The 21,168-nt window shown below is 37.1% G+C and overlaps 1 protein-coding gene across 6 annotated transcripts in view; it reads right to left on the bottom strand.

Annotated features, from left to right (window-relative positions):
* Nucleotides 1–3,620: 3,620 nt before the first annotated feature.
* The window catches only part of BIRC6 (baculoviral IAP repeat containing 6), a 186,514-nt gene continuing 168,966 nt past the window's right edge, over nucleotides 3,621–21,168 (bottom strand). For all 6 annotated transcript variants that reach the window (XM_074863354.1, XM_074863359.1, XM_074863355.1 and 3 more), the window contains 8 exons: nucleotides 19,066–19,211; nucleotides 18,122–18,232; nucleotides 16,703–16,920; nucleotides 15,882–16,043; nucleotides 14,340–14,417; nucleotides 9,378–9,566; nucleotides 6,057–6,191; nucleotides 3,621–5,007 (listed from right to left, as the gene is read on the bottom strand). In XM_074863354.1, coding sequence (XP_074719455.1) covers nucleotides 4,828–5,007; nucleotides 6,057–6,191; nucleotides 9,378–9,566; nucleotides 14,340–14,417; nucleotides 15,882–16,043; nucleotides 16,703–16,920; nucleotides 18,122–18,232; nucleotides 19,066–19,211 — 1,219 coding nt within the window. In that variant the 3' untranslated portion in view covers nucleotides 3,621–4,827. The remainder of the gene's footprint in view (nucleotides 5,008–6,056; nucleotides 6,192–9,377; nucleotides 9,567–14,339; nucleotides 14,418–15,881; nucleotides 16,044–16,702; nucleotides 16,921–18,121; nucleotides 18,233–19,065; nucleotides 19,212–21,168) is intronic.

The following is a 21,168-nucleotide window of genomic DNA, read 5'->3' as shown; positions in this document are numbered from 1 at the left end:
TGGAAGTCTCACCACAGTTAACCTCATTTCTAAATGTCTTTGAGGGGGACAATAACATGACTTACTCCTAGGAGATTTTCTTAGGGCTCTGCTTGCACTGGTTCCCAAGATAACTCAGCTGTCTTCCCATCAGAAGCTTGGCTGCTAAATGCCCTGCATGGTCTCTGATAAAGAACCTGCTTCTTTCCTTTCCGGACTTTTGACTAAACAACCTTAAATACAAAATTTTGCTATCTGAATTACAGAAATGTTACCAACTCTAGCATTAATATTATCTAGACATTTGAGGATGATATTGTATTATTAAATGATATTGATACTATAGGCACTCTTAATGTAAACAGTAAGTAGCATTAATACAGCTGGAAAACTAAGTGGACCAGCTTATCACTTTTCAAGAGCCAAAAAGTTACTTCTGAGGCAAGCAGCGCGGAAGAGATTGCAGCCTGCAGAGATGACAGGACACAATATGCAGAACTCTCTCAATCAAGACGGAGCATTGCGGTTTGGGATTTGTTTTCTCTGAGCCTTTATTAAAAATAGAGGCAGTGGTAGAATTATTTTAGAGCTCTACTATAGTAATTCACCAGGTAGATATTGTATTTTCTGCATTCGTGTTCTAGGAGAATAAAACAACGGCAACAACACAATCTCTGGGGAATGAAATGTTTTTACTTGTGATTCATTTTAGTATTGTGGAACTTACTTTTACCCCCATTCAGCTTATTGTATGACAGAAAGCTCATGCTCTGATATAAACACCTGCACATTCCACCTAATGTTGTCACTATCTATGGAAAAGGAGAGGAAAAATAAATCTCAAAATACTTTTTTGAGGACTTTTGCGGACTGCCAGACCTGATGCATTTATACACGTATATGTACGTGTGTATATACATGGTAAAAAAAATGATTATAGAACGTGTATCTGAAACAGCTTCTATACCTTATACTTGTTTCTTATGGTAAGATAAATGTAAATCTGTGTCTCCTTTCCATTGAAAAATGCTGCTAATTTCTGTTTTCTAACTACAGAAAGTCGACAGTCCAGGAAGGCGAGTCCACATGATGGTGACTGGCTTCTGGAGAGACAAATAAGGAAACAAGAAAGAACACTTCTAAACCAAACTATTACAAAGGCAGCTTGGAGGTAAAAAATGAGGAAGACATGCCTGAGAGACTGCAACTAAAAACCTAAGCCTAAATAATTCTTCTTCAGAGAGATCAGAGTAACATAGCATAGTCCTGGCCTAAAAGTAGGTCAGCTAGATTTGTGTTCAGATATTTATGGGTAAACAAGGTAAATTAATAATATGGTTGTTTGCTTATCAAGTTGTTTGCCTCAGGATGTAAAATAGAACATTTATTTATGTAATACCAGAAACATTTTGGAAAGAAAGGCTCCCCTGAAAAACATCTATGTATAGGATTAGATAGTTGCATGGGAAAAAAGATTGTTTTGTAGTAATGTTTTCTTAACAATGTGATTCCTGCCAGAAACTGAACACCCTATTTGATGTAGCGAGCAGAGGTTAAGGCCATTGTAAGTAGTGTAGTACATTTATTTCCTGTATTGTATGGGACCTTTTTTTTTTTTTAAGTAAAGAATTCAAGCTCTATTGCTGCTTAATAGATCATCATCCAACAACAGTACTGACGACAGACCCACACTGAAGCTCCCTAGAAGCTATCAGTAGTCCCAGTGCCTTACCTGTGTTGGCATGACTTTACCTGCTTGTGAGGGAGCCTCCTCGACAGGCTAGCAGATGTGCACAAGCTCTACCCTGAACTTACATCAAAGATTTAGAGAAGAAAAACAGTAACAAAACTCAACCAACAATGCCAAATAGGCTACTGTAGACCCAGTCAGTCTATAGTCACACATACTTTATTATGCTAGTACCTTAACATCCAACATATAATTACTGGAGTGGAACTTAGAAGTTGTTTACAGGGTTCTTATGTTTCAAATTTTGTTTTTTTTTTTTCTAGACTGTCATCTTTGGGTTTTTCTGGATAGCAGTGGTAGGATTACAGAGGAGCATTAATCCATACATTTATGCACATCTTCTACCCAAAGAAAATTCCAGAGGAAACCACTAAATCTTGCAGAGGTATCATTCCTGTCTGTATACGAAGAGTACTGTGTCTACAACTGCAAAACAGAACAGTTGTTTATGCACAGCAATCAGTGTAATGAGTGGTTTGCTCCATGGAGCACAAGTTCTCAGACTGCTGAGCTGTCCTCTCTTCAGTAGATAGTGTAGACTGAATCAATCAGAAAAGCTTGGCGTTACTGTCTGTGAAGCATCAGGAAAGGCCATGGACTTATTTCGTGGTGCACTCTTCCTTCGGCAGAGCGACTACAGTGATTCCAAGGGCTGGTAACATCACACTCTACACTGCATGGCAATGTGTCAGCGGTGAAACCTGGGCCAAAGTCAGCACTGAAAACTATGGGCTGAAGTTCCATCATGATCTAATCAGCAGTTTGCTGCCCTTCGTGCTTTTGAAAATAATTTGTTGATTTTTAAAACATTTTCTAAAAAAACAGCAAAAAACACAGGACTGTAATGTGATGGTTAGAAACTGAGATCTATCTGTACAGGTTTCTATTCCATTTGATAAAGTGGTAAAAGATGAGGGGAACTGGTTAAAAAAAAAAAACCCTTCATTGTCTACGTACCTCATAGAATTTACTGTGATTTTACTGGAAAGTGACATAGCTACCTTCTGTGTTCTATCTGAAAAACTAAAAATATGTATTTTGTATCTGTTGCCAAGTTCACAATTTACTAGACTGTAAAACAGTCACAAGTTATTAAGGATTGAATTTCTGCATTAATTTGGTACAGTACCCTTCTAGCTCAGGTTAGAGCAAAAACAAAAGGATATTTGGTACATGGATAGAATTTAGTTTAATATCCCATGCAGCTGTTTACATCTGCTTAATTAAGCAGCAGTGACTTCACATTAGCATTGCTATGATACCATAAATACACACTAGAGAAAAAGGTACATTCGTGTTAGCCACCCTCTTAATCTCAAATCACTGCAAGTTAGGTACGTTTTATTTCAGTGTTGATTTTTAATGGTAAAAGAAGTCTTCACGTTTAAGGAGGCTCTTCAGATCTGATACATTCAGGTTTGGTACAAGTGCCAGGATTTTATAAAAAGACTATGCTCCTGTAGGCAAACAGTTTAAGCACTAAATGAAGAGCTTTAATGGAAACCAATATATTTGGAAGTCAGCAGGTAATTTTGCTTTTGGAGCCTTTACAAGAGTATCACAGTCACTTTGTACAGTAATAGAAGGGAAATAAATACCCATCTAGAAAAATGCAGTGCTATTTTAACACTGATGAAGTTCTAACATTTTGACTACGTAGCATAAACTCTTTGTTTCGTGTATTTACCAGCAGCTCTGGCACAGAGCTGCTTGTTTTGTTTTTTGATTAAGGATCCCCAGAAGTAACATAAGACGTGCCTAAGTAGGCATTTTGAGAGGTATGTACAATCAGGACAGGCCTTGGATTAACACAACGTATCAGCAGAACAGAAAAATTGTACTTTGGTCAGAACTATCAAAGTCTGTTAACCATCAGCATAAGAACACAACCTCAGTTGGTGCCATTTTTAATGATTAGAAATAATACATTGTAAAACAAAAAGTGAAAAAATTCCAGCGTGATACTTATAAACAAAGAACAAATAGAAAACAAAAAAGTTTCGGTTTTGCCTGATTTATAGTATTTATAATACAACAGATCATTAGTCTGAGGTAATACCAGTAATAAATTTTTAGTCCTTCGAGGACTGCTCAAAAATTAAGAACAGTGATAGTAATGCATGTTATGTTAAAAGCAAGACTTGATTATTAAATCAAGCAAATCCCTTACTCTTTAGTCAGGGATCTGTGGTTGCAAGTATAAAATTGGAAGTAAGTCTATACAGTAGGAACTACAGAACGTTAGAGTCCTGCGTGGCACGTCGTTAGTCCCTGTCAGTACTTAAGCATACAGCTGATTATGTAAAAATCAGACATTTCAACAGAGAAAAGACTTTGTTCCAGAATAGCCCTTAAGAAATTTAGAATACTGTTAGTTTGCATAAAATAGCCAAACAAAAGATGAATTCAGAAATCCAAATTTTGGCATGAGGTAAAACCATATGCATTTATTTCATCTGCATTTTAGAATTAGTAAGCATAAAATTAAATATGTTGACTGTAATGAATTCAGTCATACAAGTGCAAGTCTTCAGCTAGAACGTATTTTATGGCAGTTTATTTAAAAAATGTACCAGTAAATCATAAAAGAGGGATCATGTCCATTTAACGTTTATTGAAGTATACAGGAGGTTTTCTTTAGAATCAAATATGAGCATGAATATATGGCCAAACGGAAAATCTATCAAATTCAGTGAAAATTTTCTGACTTTAAATAGTAGCTGTAAGAATGACCAATATATATTCTTTGTTACAACCGCCCTCACTCTACAAGTAAAAAAAAATAATAAACATTCAGTAAACATTCTTTCCTAAGGTAGTTTCCCTTATATATCAGTGATTTATCCATTTCTTGTATACATAACTTTTTAAACATACCAATCAGTGGTTCTCACAATTGAAAAATAAAAGCACAAAAAAGTTTACACTCTTGTACAGGTAAATAAAAGATCATCTTGAATTAAACTGTATATCCTTAAGGGCATAGTATAGTTTCAATTTTATTACCTATTACATAATTAGCTTCTTACATACAAATATTGACATATTTGGCTTGTGCTTCAAAGCCTTTGTGTCTAGAAAGTCCATGTCAATGCAACTCATAACTTGAAATCACTGGGGATATCTTTACTGCTGCTGGGTTTAACCTGTTCGTGCAACATAGTCTCTTCTGAACTTGCTGTGGCACTGCATTTTTCTGTGGAGTCGTCAGCGTCTGGATCCAATCCTTCAGGACAGGGAAGTTTTAGAAGTTCTTCCCGCAACTGAGCTGTATGACGCTGAACATACAAAAAGAAGCGTGGAAGACCACGGTTAAAACAATACTTTTCATAATGTTAGACAATATAAAGCAAAAAAAAAAAAAAAAAAAGAGTAAGTAGAAAAGGTTTAAATGTACTGTTTCAATGACTGGATAAACTTTTCCCCTGTGATTAAGGATTGGTACTTTCCTGGTTGTGACAGAATAATTAGAAAGTGCTGTTAGGGACAAATTAAAGTTACTAAACAGAACTGCAGCAAACAAGTGCATTGATGTAAGTGCTACGCTATTTGTCTTGCAGTCAAGTCATATCTGTGTTCTGTGATAACAGCAGAAACTGGCGTGGACTAGGCAGGTCATACAGTCAAAATGTAAATTTCTAAAGAATTCAGGACGAGATCTGTTACAGAGACACAGAGATTTGTATACTGATCATAGTAACTAACAGTAATTTCATTTTTGAAGACCAGTCACATTGAAAGAATACAAGTCTAGCAGTACAAAAAGAAAGCTTTAAAAAAATTTGTTTTGCTCTTCAGGGGAAGAAAAAAAATAATAATTATATAGGTCTGTTGTCTGTGTGGACACAAAATACACAAATGATAGTACTTGGTTAGGAAGGAAGCAAACCTTTATAGTGGTTGTAGCTGTTGATAAAAGTTAGCACAGGGCAAAACTAATTGTAATGGACCACAGTTTAGTAACTGTGCTTGTCTATTCAAACAAGCTTGTTTTCTGGCAAGGAATGGGTTGTAGTACAACTTTATCATAAACTCCCACCCACCCTTAGAGAGAACAAAATAAACTCTGTCTTACATAAGTATTTATAGAAAAATAGACAGGACAGGCACTAAAGGAAAATCGTAACTTGTAGAAAAAAAAATCCTGAGGAAGTGGAGTGAACATACACTTTACCTCCTGACAGTTCAGAGACTTTGGTTTGTTTACATGTTTTAAAGTTGCTGGGGTTTTCTAATATTGTTATTACAAAACTCAGCTGCTGAGCAATTTCATTGCCATTTGTCATGTTTGGATTAAAGAACACAAAATTACAAAAGCAAGTCTTACCTTCAGAGCTGCTGCATGATGGGACATAGTCCTGCCTACCCGTTTGTCACTGCTGTACTGCTGTATGTCTGCTATCCACTCCTCACACTGAGCCATGATCTCCACTCTTTTCAAGTAAAAATGTTTGTGAATGACCTGCAAGAAAACATTCCAAATGAAAGAACAACGTTCATTGTCTTCTAAGAACCATATGCCTTAACAATACAAAATCTGCAAGACCCCTATGAGTCCAACTGGATATAAGCAAAAAAAAAAAAAAAATAAATCAGTACAAGGATAATTCAGCATTGAACTAGACTGCAGATAAATTGTGGAATTTCTGTCCCTGGAGGCTTCCAAGGCCCAACTGTAAAAAGCCCTGAGGAACCTGGTCTGAATTAATCTGATCTGGTTTTGAGGAGGTGGTTGGCCTGGTCATCCCTCCCACTCTGGATGAACCTCCTATTTAATGTGCAGCCTGCCATTTCAGCATTCACTTGTTACCTGGGTGAAGGGTAAATAAGTGCCAGAAACACAGTATCACACCAGGGAAAAGAAAAAGTAATAGAAGGTTAGACACATTCTTCACATGATCTTGCTATGCAGGTACTACGTATGTATGGACGTTCATGTTTGCATAGGAGCAGGGTTACACAGATCAATGTTGAGGCTTTTATTGTTGTTTTCACAGTCTTATTTTATGAAAGAAGCATAGGCAGGAAGTACTAGCACCAAGTCTTTCTTCCCTGGTCACTAACCCACTTGCTGCCTGAACAGAAAACAGAGAAGCAGAAAGTGTCCACAGTATGAGCACAGGAACATAACATGCTTCTGCACAGAGGAGGATCACACCAGCTGCTGTGGAAGAGGTTGCAACCACAGTTACATGCCCTAGGCAGAGACAGCACCTCTGGGGACACTGGAATTCTCAAGCAATAGTAGTTGAGCTGCCCACAGTTTGAGTGGGAATCAGTATTTGCGTAGTAATTTTGGTATTTCTGTACAGATTTGAGTTTAAAACAAACAACCAATCAACCCTCAGACAAAGTTGTGAAACGCCACTTGGTGTTGGCTTTGTCTTAAAGAGTTTTCTAACACTGCCTGGTGAAAGAAACAATAAAATCAAAGAAATTTTACTGAGCCCAGAGAGTTCTTGGCAATAGTGCAACATAATTGACAAAAATCATCTTTCCCCCTAGAGGTTACAGAATATAGCTATCTTGTCTAAAGAAAAACTGCATATTGAAAGCGTAATTGACTTCAGTTCTGGATGCATTCCTTATGTCCATAGTGGAGCTTGGAAAAACTCCCAAAGACTGGCAGTTTAGATCTCCTGAGCCTACCTGTCTAAGACACTGAAGGGAAGACACTTCAGGTTTGTGAAGACACAAGATTTTAGGAGCTGAAGGATGTATGTTCTTTCTGAGACCTCAGTTTTCAGGGGGCCTTTGCATTTATGTTACTGAATGATCATCATTGTTAAAGTTCTTAACACAACCCTACAAAAAACCCTGAGGTCTGAACAACAAGCTAGTCTCTCAGAGAAGTGCTCAGATAATCTATACTAGAGATGTATTTTCATTTAGACGGGGCCCCAGATGTGTTCCAGCGTTCTTCCAAAACTTAGCTGTTGCATCAGAGAAAAATGCAATGCTTTCCAGGGCATAATTTCCATTTTTTGATATGCAAAGATACATGCCACTTTACATAATGGTAGGGAATATGTATTCACAGACATAGAAGGGGAGTTCTCATGCTGCACAAGTTGATAAGCTACTGGGTAGGACCCCAAGCTTAAGCTAGTATGATTGTATTTTTAACAGAAAAGCAAGCTATCTTAGCCTCAAACTTCTCCTTACAGAAGCAGGCTATCTTCCTCATACTGTCCTAAAGACCTCAACACAGAGAAACATAGAAAACTGTATATTGGGAAATGAGGAAAACTGCAGTTACCTAAATTGTAACAAACCACTTTGGATGCAAAGCTTTTAAGGGTTGGTCAGTTCTCCTCCGTGCAGAAAAACTCTTGTCTGTTCACAGGTTAACAGAAGGGAGTTTCAAATGTTCAAGATAGCAGTTTGCAGAGGTATCTATCTCTTAATGCTACTTTTCATTTACATGTGGCTTAGCTTAACTTGGTCCTAGCTACACACCACATTTAACTCCTGTTCATGCAGGTAGAGTGTCTATGGTTTCTCATTCCACAGAACACAGTAATGTTAATGGAAAAAGGCTTTTGCATTCCGAAGGATGTTTTTACAGACAGCAAGGAGAGGTTGGGAGACTACACTCTCACTTGGATGCCACACTTAGCAATGTGCATAATCCTAAAATAATTATGCTTTTTCAGTATTTTAGTCTACAGACAATTGAAAGCACAGGTGATGCTACAAGATGGTTCCACACTTCAATTTAGAAGTGTCAACAGTTTTAGTAGTTCAGAGTAAAATGTGGTTTTCTCCCCAAGTATTTTCTGGTAGTACCATGAGATGACTCATGTTTGACCCACCATTTTGCATTCATGTTCATACAGATTCTCTTACTTGGTGTATCTTTGACTGTCTTTTCCTTGAATCCTTTGCCATACATGTTCAAGTCCCTGAGATCTAATTGACTTTGAGAAAGGAGTTAGACTAGAGATGCTGAGGGAAGTCCCTAACAACTAAATTATTTGATGATGCTATGGGTGAGTTAGTCTATTTTCAGGAACGTAAACAAACTTGATTTCTTTCAAATAAATTTTTTAAGACAGGGTGAATGCATGAAGATGAGTATTACTTTTATCAGCATCAAGACAGTTGTTTTCAAGGGCACAGATTTCTAGTTTAGCACAGATACTTTGTGGATCCTTCCATAAATAACATTCAGGTTGGTATTTGTTTTAAAGTATTTTTCCAGTTTGCATTGTTTTGGTGTATCCAAAGTGCTTCCTAATACTTGCTTCAAATTCATGTTTCTTGGAAAAATACTTCCTGTTAGCTGTGCTGACTAACAAACACCGAGTGCCCTTTGTTGGGCCGATCAACAGTTTTCATATGAAATGTAAAAGGTACCACCTGGCATGAAGAACGAGCCAAGCTGTATGAACCATGTTTTATCAAACTGTGCACCAAGCCTCCTTACAGGTCACTCTCAATTTGTGTGCATTTCTCCTTCCCAGAAAAGAATCTGTGAAGCCAGATGCATCCTTATTCACTTCAGTCTCTAGAGTGAGCTGCCCCAGGGAATACAGAGGCAGCTAAAAGGGACATCTCAGGCATGATGTTTCCAAATATTTGCATTGTTCTTAATACTCGAACAAGATCAATAAACATGATATTTACTGTGTTTCACAAAACCTACCTCCTTAAAACATGGCGATGGATTTCTGATTTGTTCAAGCATTGCCCACTTGACTGTTGCCTGTCGTATATTTCCATCATACTCCCTGGAGCTCTGGGTACCACTCGGAGTACCTCTTGATCGTTCATAACCCGGTTCATTGAAATATGGTTCTGCTACCAGTATTAGGGATTGGACAGACACTAACACCTGTTAAGAGAAGAAACTAAATATTAAAATTGTGTCATCCACCTGTTTTTACAAATATACATAGTTTGCTCACCTTATATACAAAACCACTTTAACGGCAAAGTACTGTCATTTGTAATACAGGCTACGTGCGAGTAGGGAATGTGCATGCTTTCAAAGCAAAACTGTTACTACACACAAAAAACATTAAGTCCCTCGACTGTGTACTTAGCTCAAACACCGAGAAAATGACAAATATAAGTTAAAAAATAACAAAAATACAAATATAAGTAAAAGAAAATGCTTAAATGAAAAGATGTCTTCTTGTACCCTTTTGTGAAAGAAAGCGTATTTTTCAAGTTCTCAGTCAACAATTCTTGTACTTTGCCTGTGGTTGAGCTTACTAATTCTTCTAATTCTGAACTAGATGGAAAAGGAACAAGGCAGGTGAAATGAGAACCACTGAAGTTAAGCTTGGTATACATGCTCTCCCATTTTTTCTTTCAAAGGCATTCAATTGATTTAGGTATGCTTTTAGCCCTTTAGTTTCAGATTTTACATTTAACACTCTGTGTCATATGCCATTAAAACAAAACCTCAGTACTTCTCTTGAGATAGGAAAGAAAGTATTTTCAGTACTCTATTAACCAGGCACCAACTATTCAGTGACAAGGAAATGACAATTTTCCCACTTTCAATTTTATTATCAAATACATGTGGGAATAGATGCTACATACGTACAAGGTATCTAAGTATATACCCAAATACTCCTAATATAAAACAAATAAATAGATAGATATATAGGGCACTTAGGAATCCAAATGTATATCTATTGCATATTCATGATTTGATGACTGGCTAATTTTTCCAGTATTACAATGTTCATCCCTGTCAACTTGTTGTTGTACTTAATCAAAATTATGTTACATGCAAAAATGTTATACAGCTAGAAAGACACAGTTGACTTTTTAAAAAAAAAAAAAAATTAAATGAAGGATAGGTTTTTCTTATGTACTTAGGACCAAGTCCAGCAAGAATTTTAGGGATTACAGAGCTCTGTGACACAAACCTAGTTCCAGAACTGTAAAGAATTCAAAAAAGGTGATTTGAACACCTACATTTCCTTGAGTATTTTAAAACTGATGATATGCTACATGCTGAAGAATGGCATTTCCAGCACCTGACATACTTAGGTGCAAGACATCCACTGCAGTAGATTAAAAATGTTAAGGCAGCTGTTTCTGCAACTGACTCTCCTCCCAGCCTACATACAATTTAAAGCTTGAAGCCATTCCCTAACTTAAGAGCCCAGTTTGTGAGTTTGGATATGGAAGACAACAGTCCTTCTTTTTCGTGGAACATGCAGAACGTACCGCTTACATCAGATAAGATACCGTGTCAGCGACAGTTCAAGACTTTGGTTCTTTCACAGGGCAGTGCCCCAACAACTAGTTAGTTGTGCTCTGTGCTTAAGTGTAGCATTCGCTCAGAGTTTCTCTTGTAGCAAAGCCAGCACAAAAGCATTCCCACCTTCCGTACTCTCTGTGATGTGTACTCACTCCATAGACGCAATGCCAAACCAGCAACTCCTATCAAAGCCACAGCCCAAGAATCAGCTGAATGACCCACATTAATCTCAGTCCCACCATCACCTCAGAGAAACACACCCTTATCTTTTTGGTGTCACGACACTTTCCGTTTGTAGTGGTGTAGTTGCTGTGCTTTAACCATAGCACAGGAGGGCAATCTAGAGCAGCTAAGCCTTTATCCTGATGGACAGGGCTGTGCAGTGGGAAATGTGAACTAGCATCACCCGTTGGGCTGAGAAGGGAAATAAGCTTTTCTGTTTCTCAGGCAGGTGCTCCAGTCAGCTGCTGTTACATGGTATCACAGGCACTATCACATTGTCCCCCTGTGCCTGCCATGCAGTCAACTAGAAGCAGCAATGGCTATTTTGTGTTACACTTGCAAATTAAAATATGGTTAAATATATTAAAATATAAAGAATGTGCCTCACAAATCAGGTTCCAGCAAGCCAATGGTCACTTATGACACTAAAAAAGGCCAAATCTTAATGCAAATATGCTAAGCCAAAGTACAGTGCTTCAGGTACCTAAGGTGTTTTGGTGACCTGTGGCCTTTACATGTGTCTGGAAGTAGTTGAGTTTTGCTTTTTTTAATTTTTTATTTTAGATACTTTTTTTTTTTAATAGCTATGGTAGAGAAATTTTACACTATGCAGCACTGTACTTTCTTGGCTGTAATAACCACTTGTTACTTTGAATTATAATTGGAATGAATGAGAAACTCTACACTGATCTTCCAGTTTCATTTGGGTTACAGAATTTCTGAAGTATTTTGGGTGGTCTGAGAATAGTTTAATCTCTGTGCCAGAAAAAACATGTAGTGCTTAATTCTTTCCAAGCAATTTATTTAGTCCTACAGCTGTTTCCCATTTAATAGCTATAAAAGTGTTTTTCTCCCAGAATGGAGGGGGGGACATGGGACTTTTTCCAACAGCTTTCTTACCATTTTCAAAATGAAAGCCTAAAAAACTTTTAAATTTGAAACTTAAATGCTGCAAGAGAATTCTAACAACCAAACCTAACAATTTAATCTAAGAAAAAGGAGTTTAGTTAAAATAAGACTTCCTAATACTTGCACCTTTCTACACTGATTTTATAGTTACAATCCAGAATTTCAGTTCATCTCTTAAGAAGTATCTCGGGAGAGTTACACTATGTAAGGAACCACAACTTAGATCTCCAAATTGTAATTGATCCGTGAAGGGAGAGGGAACATTAATATCTCCAAGAATGGAAATTCCACAATCTCTCTTGGACACCTGTCCCAGTGTTTGATTACGCTCAAAGTGAAAAAGTTTTTCCTAATATTTAATCAAAATTTCCTGTGTCTCATCCTGTGTCAATTGGTACTTGTCCTAGTGCTCTGCATCTCGAAGAGGTGTCTGGCTCCATCTTTGCTGTACCTTCCCCATTTAGGTACTGAAGACAGCAGTAAGATCTCTTTGCCATTGGTCCAGCCACTTTTCCGCCCACTTATAATGCACATCTCACCAGTTTGGCTACAGAGGTACTAAGGGAGAAGGCAGAGGTCTTGCTGAAGTCCAAGTAAGCTACATCCACTGCTCTCCCTGCAAGCAGGTTCGGCGCTGCTTGCCCCCAGTAAATCCACATTGCCTGTGCTCAATCACTTTCTTGTCTTTCATGTACTTGAAGATAGCTTCCAGGAGGATCTGCTCCATAATCTTCCCAAGGACTCGGCTGTTGCTGACCAGCTTGCAGGTCCCCAGATCCTCCTTCTTGCCTGTCCTGAAGCTGCATGTAAGAGTGGCCAGGAAGCTCCCTTGAGTCTTCTGACCTTTCAAAGACAAGAGCTAGTGGCTTTGCAGTGACATCAGCTGGCTCCCTTGGCACCTCCGATGCATGAGGTTTGGCTCCACAAACATGTGGGTCCAATCTGCTTGAATACCGTTTTCTCTGCTATGGGTAATTCCACATTGTCACAGACCTTCCGAGTGAGGGCTCAGGGACATGGGAAGTCAAACCTTATCCCTAATGAGTGAGGCAGAGATGACCTCTGCCTTTTCTATGTCCTTGTTAGTAGGTTCGCTGCCCCACTGAGCAGCAGGAAGGCCTAAGGAAAATGTGTTCTTTTACTGCCAACATACTCATAAGAAGCCCTTCTTGCTGCTCTTTATATCCCTCGCCATTTTCAACACCAGCTGAGCTTTAGTTTTCCTGATTTCTCTCCTGAATGTTTGGCTGATATCTTTTTATTTCTCACAAGTAGCCCATCCCCTCCTTCTACCTGTTGTGTACTTTCTTTTTGCAGTTGAGCTTAGGCAGGGTTCCTTGTTTACCCATCCTGGCTTTCTGCCACTCTTACTTGACTTTCACACACTGGAACAGACCGTTCTTGACCTTCTAGGAGACTGATCAACCAGCTCTCCAAGGCCAATTCCCGAACAAACTGAAATCTATTCTGCTGAAGGCCAGGGTTGTAATTCTACTATGCTGAAACAGAAACTGTAGTCTTTTAGGATTTGGAATGGAAAATATACCTTGTGCTATGTATTAATTACTCCAAGGAAGGAATAAATTCAGGAAGTGCCATAGGAAATAAGGCACTGCAAGCTTTACTTTTATTTAATGTATGTGCTTATTAGTCAGTGTGTTTCTATGACGTAAAGCTGAAAATTATAATGACTGTATGTCCCAATAAATTCCAGTTTAATTTAACACTAATTGTTACTGAACACAGTAATCCTACACTTAAACTCCCTCCAGCTTTATTCCTCTATTCAGCTTACTTGCAGACTCTGGAGGAGTACCTTTACACTTCGCACTAGCGTACTTTGCTTTCACAACATGGAGCCTCCTTTGTCTTCACCATAAATACCTTGTGATAGAGACATTATGTGAGTTCCAGAAGGTGATGCCATCCTCCAGTCTTTTTTTTTTTTTTTTAAATAAAATATTTGAAATCATCCAAGCAAAGTCCAGGCAGTGCAGGAATAAGCTGCACACATGAACTGCCATTCTTCAAGACAAGGCAAATAGAAATATTGGTTGGAAAGAACACTTTGAAGAACTTGTCTACTCTACAGTGTTTCTTTTCTAGTGTTCCAAGGATGTTTTCAGGACTTTTGTCTTATTTATGCTTGAGGAAGAAAATTCTTGTTTAAAAGCACTAGAAAAAGAATCCTTAGGACTGACCGACCAATTACTACTCCTAAATGACATCTACTGAAGAGAAAGAAGAAATGCTCACCTGCAAAAAACTTGATGTTTGGGGATTCCATTTCTCTTCTGGCCTCCCATGCCATGTGTTAAGTATGCTTAAACACACCTGAAAAGGTGACATTATTAATATCACAGACAAATATGATAAAATTGTTCTGCTTGGGCAGAACAGAATGTTAGCATTTAATTTTTTTCTGACAAACTTTTATATAACTGCATTTAAAAGACATATTTGTTTCCTATGAAACTGATTGGAAATGAAAGCAGATAAAAATAATGTGGATAAGCAAGAACAGCATGTTAATAAATGAACAAGGCAAGGTATATTACTTTTCTTCACGGAAAACCCAGATTCTAGTGGCTCAAAAATAAATGAATGATGAATACTGTTTGATTCTTTACTTTCCTCTTTAAATACCCTTCTAACACTTATTGTTGTGGTTTTTAAAGACAATCATTCTGCTTAAGCATGTGAAAGGTGGTTTCTGTCACATAGACTATCAAGGAATTCAAAATATTCCTTAACTTTTATGACTGATCTGGACTTTAGGGAAGTCTATGGAGTTCTTGAACCTTATCACAAAATGAAACAATCAAAGATAGGGAACACAAAGAAACAAAATAACCAGAAGAAATTCAGAGGCAAGTATTTGCCAAGACTTAATGTTAGACAAAGAAGAAAGGAGTTAAAATCTCCAGTACGAATTACATTCTGTGTCCATGTTAAGAAAAAACCCCATGTCTAGTACTGGAAAGGAGTATTATAGCTTGTGAAAACAGGGAGCATGTGGAACCTGTAAATGACGGTGGAATAAAGGAAAAACGTTAGCCTATGGATTAAATGTTTACACACAGAAAAAAAGCTATTTAATATTAATATATTTAAAAGCTATTTAATATTAATATATTTAATATAAATAGAAGTTGCATCTCCCTGATATGCACTTGACATTTTGTTAGTTCTTTGGAGCTTTTAGAATGAGCCACAACATACCAAGGAGATGGGAGGGAAGGGGGAAATCTTATTTGTTTTAACTTTTACTATTTCCAAAAGCTTTACTGTCTTTTGAGAAAACTAGCACTAAGTCAATATTTTAGAGTTACATTTTCTTTTATAAAGGATACTGAGGTTAAGGAAAATCTTTATCTTCCCTCAAGAAAAAGGACTTTTGCATTGAAAAAAAGACACAAGGCACTTGGCAAACACATCCAGTTGCAGCTGATAGTAGTGTGCTTTGTCCATGGAAAGGGTATGTCAGCTAGCCAAAATAGACTTCTGCCTGGTTAATTTAGCAAAGAAGGTGGAAAAGAACATTTTTCTAGGTCAAAGTTACTTGATTTTTGGTCCAATCCAGCTCATAAAGGCTTTAAAAAAATCTCCAGATTCAGAAAGGAGATCATTCTCATCTGAAACTGTTAAATCACTCTTCATTTCAGTCTGAAGACCACTTTTAACCGAACAGCTTCCTCTGGTACGTCAGGAGTGGCTGACCATTTGATTGCAAAAGGAAAAAAGTTTCATCCGTTTCACTTCCTTATTAATCTATACACAAGAACAAAGCTGACCTACCTTGCCATCATTGTAGAGGTTTGGATTAAATCTCACACTGTGGCCTCCAGTTGTTTCCAGATTCACAAGCGGAGGGGAATTAGGATAGTCTTGTGGAAAGTATACATCAAATTCAAAGCAACCATTTGCGTAAGGGGTGTCTGCAGGACCAGTAATGAGAACCTACCATTGTAAAAGAAAAGATGACAGTTTTCAAAAAGTGCATCACACAGTTGAGATTTTTGTAGGTTATATGAAGCATTTTATTTCCACATGCTACTTACCAGAAAATACTGTTAGCCATCATAATCATATGCAGGCTGTCAGTCTGTTCATTTTGATACTCTGGGTAAGTGAAGCCCCCTGCTAACGTTCATTTCTCCAGATTACAAATGGAAAGCAAAACAGACGGAGCTAAAACTCTACCCCCTATTGGATGCTGTTAATAGAATTTTTCTTCAAACTTCAGGTCCAGAGATATTCAGTGCACTTCTCCATACCTACTGCTTTTAATCGACTTAAATGGTCATATGCAAATAACCACTTTGACCACAAATTAAACTTCTCCCGTCAGAACAGCTAAAGAAGAATGAACCTTGTTCTGTGAAGCCTCCTTGGCTAACAGAGCAGTCCTGGGGTAGGTGAAGTCTCCTTGCCCCCTGCCAAATTATTGAGAAATCAGGAGCAGACTCTAAAATTTACACTACTACTTATGTTAAAGTTTGGACAGCAATTAAAATACACACGGAATACTTCTGGTTTTTCTTAAGATCAAAGGCACCTTCTTAAACATTTATATGCCAAGCTGAGGGAGGGAAATAAAAATAACTTTGCTTCTTTACCTTCATAATGTCAAGCCGCTCCTCATCACAACGTACGAAAACGCTGGATGAAGATGAGAGAGGCAGTGAGGTTGAAAGAGTCACAGCTTCTTGAGCAAGACGTCGGGCTCTGGCAGCACTGTTGGCGTCACTTGCATTTTTTACCTGAGACATGTAGTGGTAATTTACTTTAAAAACCAATTTTCCGTCATCATCTTCAGAAACCATTTCAAATGTATCTAGAAGAGAAGAAAATTTTAATGCATCAGGAAAACAGTGAAGTTAATAGATTAGCCTTGGATAAAGATTCTGAGTATTAAAACCAGGAAAGTTTAATTTGCATTATACTAATGCAAAAAATATGTATTTTGTGAGTTAACAGTGATCACAGAAAACAAAGCATTAACAGTCCTGGGTCGAATTAATTTCTGCAACAAATTTACAAGCTTTCATATGCAACTTGTCAAATGTACACCATTTCTGATTTGGAAAGCTACCAGCTACTCCAGACCAGGAATATAATGATACTTATGAATACATAATAATACTAATAAAGGGATCAGTGTGAAGCAGAGTGCCAGCAGTACTTGTGTGGTGGTTGCAATCTTATTAAAGAATCATAAAAAAATTAAAGCGAAGCCAGTTTTCTTTAGTCACTTACTACACAAAATCTGCAGCACGGCTGCCAGCGTGAAAAGCTACTGCTACAAACTTCCCCACCTCCTATTCCTGGCATATGCTCCACAAACATTTGGGAGGAAAATCCCTTACAAATACAACAGCAAAGAAATGTGATTGCAAATGCTGTCACTGCAACTCAAAAAATACTCATAGAACATGTTTTTGCAATACTTTTCTAACTCTTTTTGGATGAGATAGTATTTGTTCTTCATGATTTTTTTTTTAACATGTTCCCTTTATGGTGAAAATAAGCACCGATTTCCATCACATTTTCCAAATGCAACATACTGCACTCTGTGAAATGACACAATGAAGTTTATTACAGTTTCATTTTAAAAAACACATTTTGATCTGAATTCTATTCCTTTTAAAAAAATAAAAGCTACATTAACAGACATCTATATACAGTCATATGTGAGCCTTAAAAAAAAAATCTACTAACATTTCAATATAATTTGAGGACTGAAAGACTCACAAACCATTACTGAAATGAAAACATGAACACCACTGTTGAATTCATCTGGTCCCTCGAATTCATCTAGTGTATGCTTAAAACATTTCTTATTAGGTCAAAGGGTGCGTAAGGTGGTACCCTGAAAATACAGATTTATATAATTTTCCATATGTGAAAAGTATCAGTGGTCACATATATAAGAAAGTTGGTAACTTTTAAAAATAATTAGGGATTCCATCCAACAGATTACATATTTCCTCAGTATCTCATTTCTAAAACACAAATATTCACACTTCTCAACCTACCAAACTGGAGCTTTTTCATGACAGCCACATACTTTTCTTCAAGAGACCGTAAAACAGATAAAGGCTTGGGCTTCACAGCAGCCTTTTTGGAGTATTCAGCCATCTTCTTTTCTGTTATAGAAAATGTGATGATTATTTGTAGTTAACCATGTAATTTTGAGACAAGTACAGCAAGCATTTGGGGATTATTTAACTTGAATTCTATGGTCTCAAAACTGGGAATCGCAGTATACAAATCTGGTTTACTTAGCACCATATATTTCATTACCTGAATGGCTCACAGTAAATAAAGTTCATAATCTCATTTTAGAAATAATTCATGACTGCTGCTGCTGTGAATATTCTTTTATTATTTCTTCTAATGTGTTGTTTTTTTTTTTTTTTTTTAACTTAAAACAATAAGTAGGACATACACTTGTGTGGATGGACACTCACACATGTATTCTTGATACACACTCCAAAATCAGGCGCTGATTATACACGCCTTTTTAAAATCCACCCCCTTGATTAAGCTGCCTAATCTTTAGTTTTCTTTAGTAGACAGCCAGATGGTCTTTTGAATGTCTGCGGGTCCAATCCCCGATTTAGATTTTTGTTCTGCATTCATCTGGTTAAGGATTCATCTAATTCATAAGATTTAGTTTTACCAGCAAAGGTTTTACTGTTAAAGGTCACATATGTTGTTTTCTGCCAAGGCAAAAGAAAAAAAAGGTGCTGCATAATTGGGCTGAAAGTCATGACATGTACTCTAACTTAGCTGAATGATTCTGTTTCCTGGTCAAAACATCTAAGACTACCACAAGGTTCCAATTGCCTTTGAAAACGTAGTCTGTGGCTGGGGGCAGGAGGGAAGTACTTTTTCTTGCTTTTAAGCTAATTTATCTGTTAATGAATGTATTACAAATAAACACCATACCGTATTTATAGAAGTATTTCTATTTTACCTTGGTTTGCTTGGCGCAAACTAGTGGTAGCAGCATAAACTATCTCCGCAGTCTTTTGGATGTCTGGTACCAAGAGTGTCAGTCCCTCTGGTTCTTGATCAGAAGTATCTGGTTTTACTCCTGCTTTAGCTTTGTCTTTTTTAGACCTGTTTTGGGCAAAGAAATAGGATATAGCACGAGGGAACATTTTTCAACCAGTCATACAGTACTCAATGTATTTGTCAACAGGAAAAAATACCAAGGATTAAAGGATCAAGATTAAAACAAGTCTTCTGAAATAGAGTGTCTCTATGTATCTCCAGGTTAATCACTGAATATAGCAGTCAGCTGTGACAATACTGAACATACAGTCTTGGTTTGACAAAAGAGAAGTAAATCTGATATGAAGAGCAAAAATAAGAATACAAAGCCAATGAAACTAGTATACTAGTTTCTGCTTCAACTATTTAGTACTTTTGACTGTTATGCTGCATGCTGACCTTATGTTTGCACATTTTCAAAAAGTATTAGGAAAGCTTACTGAATCAACGTAACAAAGATCATGTCATGAATGTGCATTTCATCCACCCACGCAGATCCTCATGCAAAATCAAGTCCTAAATAGGTAATGAAGTGCTTTTCCCTACTACACAATACACTAGCAATTATTTAAAATACATGAATGGTAAAACACTAGGAAACCTCTAGTAAAAATTCACAGCATGTCTATGAACTACAGCCCGGGCATCACAAAGAGAGTGGGTCAAAAATGAAGTCTGTCTCTCTCTGCAGTTCTTTTCTGGGCTATAGAAGTTAAAACCTTTTATTTCAACATTATTTAATGTAACATAATTTTAAATGTCTTACAAATACAGAAGGCATCTGTATTATACTGGATGTTTATAATCACTATTGCAAATTAAAATTTCAATTTAAACACCTCTAATTTTTATAATGAAATAATGTGAAAATACAGTATATACTAACACCATTCTTTGATAGAAGCTAGCTGCCTAGCAATTTAAGATATATTTAAATATTTAGATTGTGACAGCCCAGTCTTTACTAGCATATATATTCAACTGTTGAAATGAAGACATGGTATTTGATAATATTGTAACCTAAATGTGCATATTTAAAAGCTTCTAAGAGGTAGTAAAACTTACATTATTATCCTGCAAAACTTACTGAGATTTTAACGCTAACAGCCCCAAATAATTTTACTGCAATTTCCGTAAATTTTTTGTTTTAACAGCACTTGTCCATTTTAATGGACAAAGTCCACTTTTGAAATGGACAAAGTCCTTTTTAATGGACTTGTCCAAACAAGTTCAATAGCCAAGCAGCACTGGTTCTCTTTCCCCCTACCATACCTAGGCACAAACCAGAAAGCTATCTACACAAAAAAGATAAGCAATTTAATGCTTTGATGTCCCAAACATATTTTAGCAGCTACCCCATACTATATCCTTTCTGTATTTTAATCTAGACTGAAATCATGCATAAAGAATGAGTCTCTAAACTATTCAGCAGAGGTGATTACAATAATACTGAAAGTCTTTATACTGTACCTAATCAAATGAGAGTATCCCTAGAGTGCATTAGTAACAAAATTCATTACTGCAGCATGGTACATTTTCCCAGTTCCAGATTTAATCCAAATGATGTTAGCCTGCTGTTGACTTCAAGCAATACCGAGCTTTCAGGTGCTCAGAGTTAAGAGGAAAGCATCAGAGCCAAACAGTGTCATTTGGCATTTGGGGAACAGTCTAAGACAAAGAAGCAGCAGCTGCCTCTCCCATTCATACTTCCCCAAATCCTCATCACTGCCTTTTTCCTTGCTGAAATCCAGGCCAATATTTTTAAAATAATCTATTAAGCAGGTTCAGAAATGCATATTTAAGACAACTAAACCTCAGTGATAACCTCTTTTAACATCACAGACATGCTAGCAGCCACCAGTCCCAAGAAAGGTGTACAGATTTAGAACTGCTTCCTGTTGATGTAGAATCCTTAAGCCACTTACTGCAAAATCCCTGGAGAAATTTTGGCTAAAAATGAAATGTCAGTGGGCTTAACCAAGAGAAAGATGCGTAAAAAGCAATAAAAATGTGATTGGTGAAG

The sequence above is a fragment of the Strix uralensis genome, chromosome 3, assembly GCF_047716275.1.
Source record: "Strix uralensis isolate ZFMK-TIS-50842 chromosome 3, bStrUra1, whole genome shotgun sequence".
Lineage (NCBI taxonomy): Eukaryota > Metazoa > Chordata > Aves > Strigiformes > Strigidae > Strix > Strix uralensis.
The sequence above is the reverse complement of the archived record's forward strand: the minus strand, read 5'-3'. Positions and strand labels throughout refer to the sequence as shown.